This window comes from Lagenorhynchus albirostris, chromosome 14, assembly GCF_949774975.1.
Source record: "Lagenorhynchus albirostris chromosome 14, mLagAlb1.1, whole genome shotgun sequence".
Classification (NCBI taxonomy): domain Eukaryota; kingdom Metazoa; phylum Chordata; class Mammalia; order Artiodactyla; family Delphinidae; genus Lagenorhynchus; species Lagenorhynchus albirostris.
This window is the reverse complement of record NC_083108.1, coordinates 57766130-57778847: the sequence shown is the minus strand read 5'-3', so window position 1 is coordinate 57778847 and position 12718 is coordinate 57766130. Positions and strand designations below refer to the sequence as shown.

Genomic DNA, 12718 nt, shown 5'->3' with positions numbered 1-12718 from the left:
TAGTATTTATCTTACCATTTGGGAAAAGCTTTCTTGTATTGCAGTTGATTACATGTGCATTTTGCAAATTTCCAGATGTGTTCAAATGTTTCAATCTACATTATGGCTTTATATTTTAGGTCCCTATGAGTCCCTAATCAGAGTTCTTATTTCTCTAAACATTAAATGAAATTGAAAATTTTCATATACCCCATTTAGACTGAGAGTATTATGGACATTTTTTTCCCAAACTAGTCTTTCTAGATATATTGGTCTTCCATCTACTCAATAGATAATCAGTCGCATTATGCTGTACTATAATAATGAATCCTTTGAAGAGAATATTCACTTTTCTCAAAAAAAAATATTTTTGACAGGTGAGTTTGAGATAATTTCCTCTCTCAAATTTGTGCCAATAAAATTTACCCATTTTAAGACAAGCATCCTTCCAGTAAAGGTGGCATCTGTAGTGGATTTCCCTGTAATGCTTATTGAACTGTTTGCCACAAGAATTGATCTTGATTCTAGCATTGTAGATTTCCACGATGGATATAGATAGTAAATTTGTTCATTTCAAGCTGCTAACACTGTAGAAGAGGGCATCATAGAGGCAGAATGCACAATGACCCCAGTCAATTCCAGGAATGCTTAGCCAGTAACAAGATGATGTTTCATAAAAGCAAAGCAGTGCTGAACTTGGAAAATCAGGCAGTATGACAGGTGTGAAAGAGCACGTGACATGATAAACTGAAATCTTCACAGAGTTAGAGCTGGGCCTGCTGAAATGATGTGAGACCTGCGTCTCAGACACCCTGACCAGCATCTGAATTTCTATTTTTATAGACATAAGAATACAAAGCCCGAGGATGTCTACAACTAACTAAGTAGTAAGGCTTCAAAGTCTCCAAAAACAACTAGAAAGGTGTAAAGGAAAAGAACAAAACCGTGCCTTAGCAAGGCAGATGATGGGAAATATGGGTAGTCGTTTGGGACACAACTGACACTTTAAAAAGATAAGAAGAGGGTTTCTGGGGACAGGACTAACATGGATTGCCCAAAGAAGTGCTATTTGAAAACTTAGACTTGGAAAGATCTATACAAAGATGAGGATGGCAATCCAACTGAAAGGGTTAGAAGGAAAGAAGCAACAAGAATAGAAAATGTGTGAAAGGAGTTTTTATGAGAATAAAGTAGAGTGTTGGAGAAATGGTTAGGGTTTCAGCTTCCTTCAGTTTGGAGGCTCTGAAAGTGAATGACCTCTACCCTCTCATTTCATCGAGATGCCTCTGCAGTAGAACCTGGACTCCTGTCCTAACGGCCTGTTTTGCTGAGTTTGGGCAACTCAAACTGGTCAGAAACAAATGATGTTCTCAAGGCCACAGTCAGAGCGTCAATTTTCATTTAATAATAATTCAGCTTTCTGGAGTGAAAAAGTCTGACCCGCGGCCATAGGTATGCTCGGGTCTTGGAAAGCCATCCAATGAGGGTGAGCCTGGGGTCATTCAGTTCGTGCAACCCCTCAGTGCCAAACAAATCAACCCAAAGGGCCTGGGCAGTGAGTGGCATCGCTTTTCTTGCAGAAATAATATCTTACCTCTGGAACAGAGCTTTTACATATTTCAGAGTGTTCTCACTTACTGCACCTATGAGTGGCGATCTGAAATCCCTTACATGGGCTACTACTTTGAGTAAGTCAGCAAACTAAAACTTGTTTCATATCATCTTGCAGGGTTTTCAAATAAAAGTTTCTGTGATTCTACCCTAATGTGAATTCTCTATCAACTAATGCTTGTCTGTTTTTCATCTTGAGTCTGTGAACTGAAACTTACGTATCTTATCAGGCAGAAAGAAGTCCAATGGATCCGCCTTGGATACTGTAGTGAAAACGCGATCAAAGAGAGGCCAGGTTTCAAAAGGTTAATGAAATAAAATTCTACAAAAGGCACAGGGAAAGGAACCCCACCCCCGGCCCTGTAGCCTTAATGGTGAATGCAAATGTTTCCTTGGAGAACGCTGTTCAAAGGAATAGGTTATTTTCAAGGGAATCTACTCTGTTAGTACAAAATATCTGAATCCCTCTGAAACAAGTAGAAATTTCATTTATATAGATTAATGAGCTTATGACAAGTTCATACTCAAGAGTTATTCAGGCATTCCTTTGCTCCTTCCTACGAAGAATAAATTTATTTTATTCATTCACGGTAAAAGTTATACTTTGTAATTTCTTAGCTATATAAATCATCACACGATGAGAAATGAGGCCTACATCATGGTAATAAACTTAAATCTGTTCAAATAAAGACTTCACAATCATCTTTCCAATCACCTGTTTCTTTAAAAAAAACAGTTATACACCACATATTCAATTGAGAGATTAGCCAATTTACTGAAGGTTAAGGACTTAAAACTCCCTGTAAACAAAACAAACAAAAGCACTCCATGAAAGTCCATTTAAGGAATAGGGCTCACCTGACCTTGGGTAACTAAATTACAGGGAGCAATTTACCTTTTAGGAGGAAAGCCACCTCCGAAAGGACTGGGGTTTTTTTTTTTTTTTTTTTTTTTTTTACATCTTTATTGGAGTATAATTGCTTTACAATGGTGTGTTAGTTTCTGCTTTATAACAAAGTGAATCAGTTATACATATACGTATGTTCCCATCTCTCTTCCCTCTTGCGTCTCCCTCCCTCCCACCCTCCCTATCCCACCCCTCCAGGCGGTCACAAAGCACCGAGCTGATCTGATCTCCCTGTGCTATGCGGCTGCTTCCCACTAGCTATCTACCTTACGTTTGGTAGTGTATATATGTCCATGCCTCTCTCTCACTTTGTCACAGCTCACCCTTCCCCCTCTCCATATCCTCAAGTCCGTTCTCCAGTAGGTCTGTGTCTTTATTCCTGTCTTACCCCTAGGTTCTTCGTGACATTTTTTTTCTTAAATTCCATATATATGTGTTAGCATATGGTATTTGTCTTTCTCTTTCTGATTTACTTCACTCTGTATGACAGACTCTAGGTCTATCCACCTCATTACAAATAGCTCAATTTCGTTTCTTTTTATGGCTGAGTAATTGTATAAGGACTGGGGTTTTTGTTCCTTATCTTCAAAGAACAACCCACTTGCATCAGAATCAAACTCTTTACACAATACTTGATCACCCCACATCAAAACCCTATCCTTCCCCTCAGTCCTATCTTTTACTTAGAGTTCATAGGGATATGGGTTTACATGTTGACTGAGGCGTGTAGCAAATCCCCAGAAAACACACGTGAGATGACTTCAGTTTTCACCTAAAACCACCCCTTCTCCGCTTGGTACCTGACAGGTGCGCCTCGGCTGTGTGCAGGCTTCAGCAGGACCGTCACCGTGTTGTCGGTTTGATTCAAGGGCGTCTCAAGTTCATAAGCCGGCATGGAGGGTGCTGGGGAAGATGCATGAGATAGGAGACTCATGATTTCTGGTTTGTCTTTTCCATTTCCTTTCTACTTTCATTTACAATGAGCATTAAAAACACAGCACACTTAGTTTAAATTGCCTCTGTGAACCAACCACAAACAGCCTTTACATATCTACCCAACCCAGAACATCAGGGACAGCTGTTAAAACCATCATGTGTTGACTTTGGTCTTGAGTTTAACCTGGGAGGGGGCACGAGGGGGGGCTTAGGAGGTGTTAGTAATACTGTTTCTCGATTCAGATTCTCGCTAAATGGGTGTAGCCATTACATCCATCCATACATGTACATCACTGTAATTAAATTGTAAATTGTAAAATAAATTTAATTTGTGTACTTTTCTGTACATATGCTTTTCTTAAAATATTAAATGCAAATTTAAGAAATAATTACTGGGATCATAAAACTGATCATTTCAGTTCTCCCATCTAAGTCAAGGTTTCTTGTGTACCAAATATCTATCCAGAGATTTGAAGAGGTCCTCAGGAGTCAGAGGGCCTGGCTGGACCTAGTGAGGCACCGGTGGGCTCTCTGGGAAAGCACAACCGAGGAAAAGATACTGAGTTGAAGTAAGAAAGGCTTGGGTTTGACTTTCTGTTGCCTTTTGTTTCGACCAGCATGAGAGCTTAGGCACAGTAATTCTCTCTGAAGCTTCAGTTAACTCATCTATCAAAATAGGAGAAATTACCCTCCAGGGTTATTACGGGAATTCAAAGAGATAATAGATAAAGAGAGACGGGCAAATCTAGTTCTACAAATGTCAGCCCTCTTCCCAGGGCGGATCCCATTTCCAAGGCCATTTCCTGGCAGTCTTTGCTTTCTAGATTGTTCAGCTCGTTACTAGAAGATAACAGCTCTTCGGTAATTCTGTCTTCACGGTGCACAAGAGACATCGCTGCACGAAGGCTGTGACGTGGGCCGCAGAAGCACCGGCCTTTGTAAGGCCCTCAGGTCGGGTCCCTGATGAGGACAGTAGAGGCCAGTCTGGCGAGTATCGTTTTTTAAATCTCTTACATACAAGAAGCTTTTATGTAAAAGACATGGGTTATAGCTCAGGTCCATTCAATGGATCTTCTCAGCATTAAAATTAGCTCTAATTCTGTTAAAAATTAACTCCAGTTCATAACACAGAGCTACATTTTGGATACAGAGTAGTTCTCTGAGGTCCATGGAAGTAGAAAATAGGGGCCCAGAATCCGTAATTTCTTTGAACCATAAAAATCAAATAGTTATTCTTGATGAGCCTTTGCAGGCTAACTAAAATGTCAGCTGGCTTTGCTTCGGGACAGAACTGTTGAACTTGGAGGGCTAGGAGCGGCCAGACTCACACCAACCAGAATTTTTACCTAATACAAATGGTAAAAGTGAATTATTTTTTCTAAAAGAATAGCCTCTTTAAGATAATAATCGTTGAAATATGGCTTCCATAGGGAGAAATTACCAAAAAAGGGGCTTGGAGGTATGTACACTGGCGCACATTACCTCTTTAAACAGATAATATCATCTTAATTTACATCCAGGGGTAAATTCACTTGATCAAGATCAGAGAAAAAGCACTGGGAAAAATTATAACTAGAACTCATATTTTCTGATTCCAGGCCCAGTGGTCTTTCTACTCAGGCATCTGTACAACTTATGTCATTTTCCTAACCTCTGAAGTATCCTTCCTCTTTTCCAACTCTCCATGTTGTTTTTACAAGCTAATGTCTTATATCAAACATCAAGTGTCTATTAAATTTCAAGTTAAGTTTGTGCTCATAAATTAACTCTTACACAATGCAAAGTTATCCCTTAAGTTATAATTGCTTAAAAACAAAATTCCAAACCTCACTCCTCCCTCAAAACCTAGTAGAAGGCTTAGAGTACTTGTGCTGTATTTCCTTCCCTTCCTTCAGTCCTAAAGAAAATCTCTCATAGAACTAGGGATGAGGGACAACAGATATAAAAATCAGGCTAAGTATTACTTAGCTGACCCTGACTGATGAGAAGTTACTCCATCACCTGCCTCCTGCTCTTCTACTCCCAACCAAAACAGTCACAGCCCAAACCCAAATACTGCCCTACTCGGATCCAAAGGGGAAAACGTGGAAAAGGAAAGACGTCCCCTGGAACTGTGTTTATTGCTGCTGCATATCCCACACCAGATGGCAACTCCATTTCCTCTAGTCTGAAGCACAAAGACATTTTCTGCACAGGTGCACATGCCCAGAAATATTTCCCAAATTATGTCCTTTGTTGGATGGTGTAATTGAGTCTCTACAAGAAACAAGCTGGCGGATGTAAGTGCTTGGTGCCCCCCCTCTGTAGTAGCCTCTCTCTTGAGGACGTGAAACTGCTAACAGTGAAGGTCCCACAGAAGGCTGAGCCTTCTGGAAGGGACTCCACATAACGCTGCCTTTCTGCTGAGCACTCCCTTGTGAGAGACCTCGCTATGGAGACTTTCCCGACACTGCTGCTCTGGGAACTTGGGACTGCGAAGGGCTGAGAGTGCTGGGAACAGCATCTCCTGCCCATATCTGAGTTCTCCGACACACACTCTTAAAACAGTGCCTACCTCCTGACGCAGGATGATGATCCGAAGCTCCCAAATGATAAACATTTGCAGCGTTTCATTGAATTCCATAAGTCCGATTTTCATACTTACAAAAACATGAATTTACGTGTACGTTTGGGTGAGCTCTGCAGACCTGACAATGGGAATGAGAAAGTACCCAAATGCTACTTCTGATATAAGACACAGCTCATGAATGTACGATACCTGATATTTTGGTGGTGAACTGATTTGTTGCCGGGGGTCCAAAACCCTTAGCTGTGCTAGCTCGGATGGTGAAGGAGTATGTGGTTCCTGGATACAGTCCGAAAAACAGAAAGTGGGTTTCATTTCCCAGTTTTGAAACTCTTCCACTTTGATTGGATAGATCTATTTCTGGGTCAAAGGAACTGACTGCCTTGTAGGTGATCTGTAAGAGAAGACGGATGTGATGAAATACCTGAGGCAGATCGACCGAGACTGCATCTTTATCCAATAAGCCCTCCTGATGTATGCACTGTCAGACGCTTTATGATAAGCTGTCCTGCTCCCCTAGACTCTTCAAATCCTGGATCCAGTGAACGGGCACAGGAACTCAGCCAAAACTGTGATGAGTTATTACTTTTATAGACAGAGGAACTGCAAGCCAGTAGATTAGAACATAAAGAATGAGTTCAGGTTTAAGCTAATACGTTGAAGTTGTTTGTTTTCAAAGTGTCTTATTGGAAAACTACATTACAGCTGGCTTAAAACAAAATAGACAACCAGCTCAAACAGATAAGGACCTGACAAGGGGAAGGCCTCATCTCTCATCCAGGGGCCAGAGTCTGATTTTGCCCTGAATAGGATTATCGTATGCTGGTAAAAAGGGCACTTTTAAGCGTTTTCCTTAATGTGGGCAAAGATACCTTCTCCAAAAATAAATCCTAGATGCGTGTCAGTAGCCCTTAATGCTGTGACTGTGGTGTTTGCAATATGTCCTATTTACTTTTTCTTTAGAGCAATGCTGTCCAATAGGACTGTCAGGATGGGAATGCTCTACTCTGCACTATTCAGTGTGGTGGCCCCTAACCCCAAGTGGCCACAGAGCACTAGAAACATGGCCGGTGAGACGGCAGAACTGAAAAATTTACTTCATTTTATTATTATTTTTTAAAATCATTCAAAAAAATTGAAGTTACTTGATTTACAATGTTGTGTTAGTTTCAGGTATACAGCAAAGTGATTGTATAATTATACATACATATATACATATTGTTCCAGATTCTTTTCCATTATAGGTTATTACAAGATACTGAGTATACTTCCCTGTGCTATACAGTAGGTCCTCGTGGGTTATCTATTTTATATATAGTACTGTGTATATGTTCACCCTAAACTCCTGATTTATCCCTTCCTCCCTTCCCCCTTCAGTAACCATAAGTATCTCTTCTATGTCTGTGAATCATTTTATTTTAATTAACTAAAATTTAAATTGCTCTGAATGACTAGGAGTTTCCATTTTGGACACAGTGCAATTCTGGAAGCTTTATGTTTGCCACGTGACAGGTGTTCAAATCACCCTGGATGAGTCTGGATTGTGTGAAAATAAATATAACATAGGTGTCTTTAAATTTTGTCCTTTCAAATGATGTTTTAAAAAATTTCACTCTAGGGCTCCCTTGGTGGCGCAGTGGTTGAGAGTCCGCCTGCCGATGCAGGGGACACGGGTTCGTGCCCCGGTCCGGGAAGATCCCACATGCCGCGGAGCGGCTGGGCCCGTGAGCCATGGCTGCTGAGCCTGTGCGTCGGAGCCTGTGCTCTGCAATGGGAGAGGCCACAACAGTGAGAGGCCCACGTACCACAAAAAAAAAAAAAAAGAAAAAAGAAAAAGTCACTCTAAGTAGTTCATCAACTTTTCAAGAACATGCATTTTAGGGGTGATTACTAATTTCTCCTCCTTGTAAAGGCATACTTTTTAAATGTGGCATATTCAAAAGTTTTAAATTGCAAAACTGAGCACTTTTCTTGCTTTTAGATACGTTAAAGTTACTGATAATTTATGTGCATGAACACTAACACTGTTATTACACCAACTGATAATTGACATTCTTTCTTCTTATATTTATAGCATGTCATTATAATTAAGGAGACCTCTCTGAAAGAATATTTAGATTGAGTCAACCATGCTTTGGCAAGAAAATGTTTGCTGTATATATTAATCACTGCCGTGCATGACATCATCAGAGTCAGGCAGAAGATCTGCTGTTAACCCTCTCATGGGCTTCCCTCAGGAGGTTCCTCTGAGTCAAGAGACAAGACCACGTCCACCAGCAGCTGCTGTCGGGGGAATTCAATGTCACTGCTTTGCGCTTAGCTGCGCACTTTGAACTCCATCCTGAGAGCTCCAGAGAAGAGGTAGAGAAGGCAGATCTAAGCTGTGACAACATAACTGCTCCTCCAAATTTATTAATTCCCTCATTCACAGCAACTTCACTGCACGTCTCTTGTGTGCCAAGCACTGTACTCTGGGCTAGCCGGGGTCTCATGTGGTGATTCAAACACAGTACCTGCCGGGGGGGAAGGTAGCAGTCTGGTGGTAAGGGGAGACCCAACCCAGCAGTGAGGATGCAGTATAATTAGCATAAGGACTGGCCTTATGAAAAACTTTAATGGGATACAAATGCGTATGGGACAAAGTTCAAACTTCTGAGTTCCCTGCATAAGACTTGCCTACACTTTCTTCTCTAAACTTCTTTCTGTTTCTTTTTTTTTTTTAAACATTTTAATTGGAGTATAATTGCTTTATAATGGTGTGCTAGTTTTTGCTGTATCACAGAGTGAATCAGCTATTCGTATATATATATATCTCCATATCTCCTCCCTCTTGTGTCTCCCTCCCACCCTCCCTATCCCACCCCTCTAGGTGGTCACAAAGCACCTAGCTGATCTCCCTCTGCTATGCAGCTGCTTCCCACTAGCTATCTATTTTACATTTGGTAGTGTATATATGTCCATGCCACTCTCTCACTTTGTCCCAGCTTACCCTTCCCGCTCCCCGTACCCTCAAGTCCATTCTCTATGTCTGCATCTTTATACCTGTCCTGCCCCTAGGTTCTTCAGAACCATTGCTTTTATTTGGTTTTTATTTTTAGATTCCATATATATGTGTTAGCATACGGTATTTGTTTTTCTCTTTCTGACTTACTTTACTCTCTATGACAGTCTCTAGGTGCATCCACCTCACTACAAATAACTCAGTTTCGTTTCTTTTTATGGCAGAGTAATATTCCATTGTATATTTGTGCCACATCTTCTTTATCCATCTGTGAATGGACACTTAGGTTGCTTTCATGTCCTGACTATTGTAAATAGAGCTGCAATGAACACTGCGGTACATGACTCTTTTTGAATTATGGTTTTCTCAGGGTATATACCCAGTAGTAGGATTGCTGGATCATATGGTGGTTCTACTTTTAGTTTTTTGAGGAACCTCCATACTGTTCTCCATAGTGGGGGTATCAATTTACAGTCCCACCAACAGTGCAAGAGGGTTCCCTTTTCTCCACACGCTCTCCAGCATTTACAGTTTGTAGACTTTTTGATGATGGCCATTCTGACTGGTGTGAGGTGATACCTCATTGTAGCTTTGATTTTCATTTCTCTAATGATTAGTGATGTTGAGCATCCTTTCATGTGTTTACTGGCAATTTGTATATCGTCTTTGGAGAAATGTCTATTTAGGTCTTCTGCCCATTTGTAGATTGGGTTTTTTCTTTTTTTGATATTGAGCTGCATGAGCTGCTTGTATATTTTGGAGATTAATCCTTCGTCAGTTGCTTCATTTGCAAACATTTTCTCCCATTCTGATGGTTGCCTTTTTGTCTCATTTATGCTGTGCAAAACCTTTTAAGTTTCATTATGTTCCATTTGTTTATTTTTGTTTTTCTTTCCATTTCTCTAGGAGGTGGGTCAAAAAGGATCTTGCTGTGATTTATGCCATAGAGTGTTCTGCCTATGTTTTCCTCTAAGAGTTTTATAATATCTGGCCTTACATTTACGCCTTTAATCCATTTTGAGTTTATCTTTGTGTACAGTGTTAGGGAGTGTTCTAATTTCATTCTTTTACATGTAGCTGTCCAGTTTTCCCAGAAACAATTATTGAAGAGGCTGTCTTTTCTCCATTGTATATTCTTGCCTCCTTTATCAAAGATAAAGTGACCATAGGTGCATGGCTTTATCTCTGGGCTTTCTATACTGTTCCATTGATCTATATTTCTGTTTTTGTGCCAGTAGCATACTGTCTTGATAACTGTAGCTTTGTAGTATAGTCTGAAGTCCGGGAGCCTGATTCCTCCAGCTCTGTTTTTCTTTCTCAAGATTGCTTTAGCTATTCAGGATCTTTTGTGTTTCCATACAAATTGTGAAATTTTTTGTTCTAGTTCTGTGAAAAATGCCATTGGTTGTTTGATAGGGATTGCACTGAATCTGTAGATTGCTTTGGGGGGTATAGTCATTTTCACAATGTTGACTCTTCCAATCCAAGAATATGGTATATCTCTCCACCTATTTGTATCATCTTTAATTTCTGTCATCAGTGTCTCATACTTTTCTGCATACAGGTCTTTTGTCTCCTTAGGTAGGTTTATTCCTAGGTATTTAATTCTTTTTGTTGCAGTGGTAAATGGGAGTGTTTCCTTAATTTCTCTTTCAAATTCTTCATCATTAGTGTATAGGAATTCAGTAGATTTCTGTGCATTAATTTTGCATCTTGCAACTTTACCAAATTCACTGATGAGCTCTAGTAGTTTTCTGGTAGCATCTTTAGGAGTCTCTACGCATAGTTTCATGTCATCTGCAAATAGTGACAGTTTTACTTCTTCTTTTCTGATTTGGACTCCTTTTATTTGTTTTTCTTTTTTGATTGCTGTGGCTAAAACTTCCAAAACTATGTTGAATAATAGTAGTGAGAGTGGGCAATCTTGTCTTGTTCCTGGTCTTAGAGGAAATGCTTTCAGTTTTTCACCATTGAGAACAATATTGGCTGGGGATTTGTCATATATGGCCTTTATTATGTTGAGGTAAGTTCCCTCTATGCCCACTTTCTGGAGGGTTTTTATCATAAATGGGTGTTGAATTTTGTCGAAAGCTCTTTCTGCATCTATTGAGATAATCATATGGTTTTTATCCTTCAATTTGTTAATATGTTGTATCACATTGATTGATTTGCATATATTGAAGAATCCTTGCATTCCTGGGATAAATCCCAGTTGATCATGTGTATGACCTTTTAAATGTGCTGTTGGATTCTGTTTGCTAGTATTTTGTTGAGGATTTTTGCATTTATATTCATCAGTGATACTGGCCTATAGTTTTGTTTTTTTGTGACATCTTTGTCTGGTTTTGGTATCAGGGTGATGGTGGCCTCGTAGAATGAGTTTGGGAGTGTTCCTCCCTCTGCTATATTTTGGAAGATTTTGAGAAGGAAAAGTGTTCGCTCTTCTCTAAATGTTTGATAGAATTCACCTGTGAAGCCATCTGGTCCTGAGCTTTTGTTTGTTGGAAGATTTTTAATCACAGTTTCAATTTAGTGCTTGTGATTGGTCTGTTTATAGTTTCTATTTCATCCTGGTTCAGTCTCAAAAGGTTGTGCTTTTCTAAGAATTTGTCCATTTCTTTCAGGTTGTCCATTTTATAGGCATATAGTTGTTTGTAGCAATCTCTCATGATCCTTTGTATTTCTGAAGTGTCAGTTGTTACTTCTCCTTCTTCATTTCTAATTCTGTTGATTTGAGTCTTTTCCCTTTTTTTCTTGATGACTCTGGTTAATGGTTTATCAATTTTGTTTATCTTCTCAAAGAACCAGCTTTTAGATTTTGTGATCTTTGCGATTTTTTCCTTCATTTCCTCTTCATTTATTTCTGATTTGATCTGATCTTTATGATTTCTTTCCTTCTGCTAACTTTGGGTTTCTTTTGTTCTTCTTTCTCTAATTGCTTTAGGTGTAGGGTTAGGTCATTTATTTGAGACGTTTCTTATTTCTTGAGGTAGGATTGTATTGCTATAAACTTTCCTCTTAGAACTGTTTTTCTGCATCCCACAGGTTTTGGGTGGTCATGTTTTCATTATCATTTGTTTCTAGGTATTTTAAAATTTGCTCTTTGATTTCTTCAGTGATCTCTTGGTTATTTAGTAGTGTGTTGTTTAGCCTCCATGTGTTTGCATTTTTTACAGTGTTTTTCTTGTAATTGATATCTAGTATAGCGCTGTGGTCAGAAAAGATACTTGATACGATTTCAATTTTCTTAAATTTAGCAAGGCTTGATTTGTGACCCAAGATATGATCTATCCTGGAAAATCTTCCATAAGCGTTTGAGAAGAAAGTGTATTGTGTTGTTTTTGGATGGAATGTCCTATAAATATCAATTAAGTCCATCTTGTGTAATGTGTCATTTAAAGTTTGTGTTTCCTTATTTATTTTCATTTTGGATGATCTGTCCATTGGTGAAAGTGGGGTGTTAAAGTCCCCTACTATTATTGTGTTACTGTCAATTTCCCCTTTAAGGCTGTTAGCATTTGCCTTATGTATTGAGTTGCTACTATGTTGGGTGCATAAATATTTACAATTGTTATATCTTCTTCTTGGATCAATCCCATGATTATTATGTAGTGTCCTTCTTTGTCTTTCGTAATAGTCTTTATTTTAAAGTCTATTCTGTGTGATATGAGTATTGCTCCTCCAGCTTTCTTTTGATTTCCATTTGCATGGAATATCT

General features: G+C 39.3%; 1 protein-coding gene across 2 annotated transcripts in view; it reads right to left on the bottom strand.

The window, feature by feature from the left end:
* PTPRM (protein tyrosine phosphatase receptor type M) overlaps positions 1-12718 on the bottom strand; it is a 753685-nt gene that overhangs the window by 289823 nt on the left and 451144 nt on the right. For both annotated transcript variants that reach the window (XM_060121788.1, XM_060121789.1), the window contains exons 10-11: positions 6192-6393; positions 3298-3400 (exon numbers count right to left, since the gene is read on the bottom strand). In XM_060121788.1, the coding sequence (XP_059977771.1) occupies positions 3298-3400; positions 6192-6393 (305 nt within the window). The remainder of the gene's footprint in view (positions 1-3297; positions 3401-6191; positions 6394-12718) is intronic.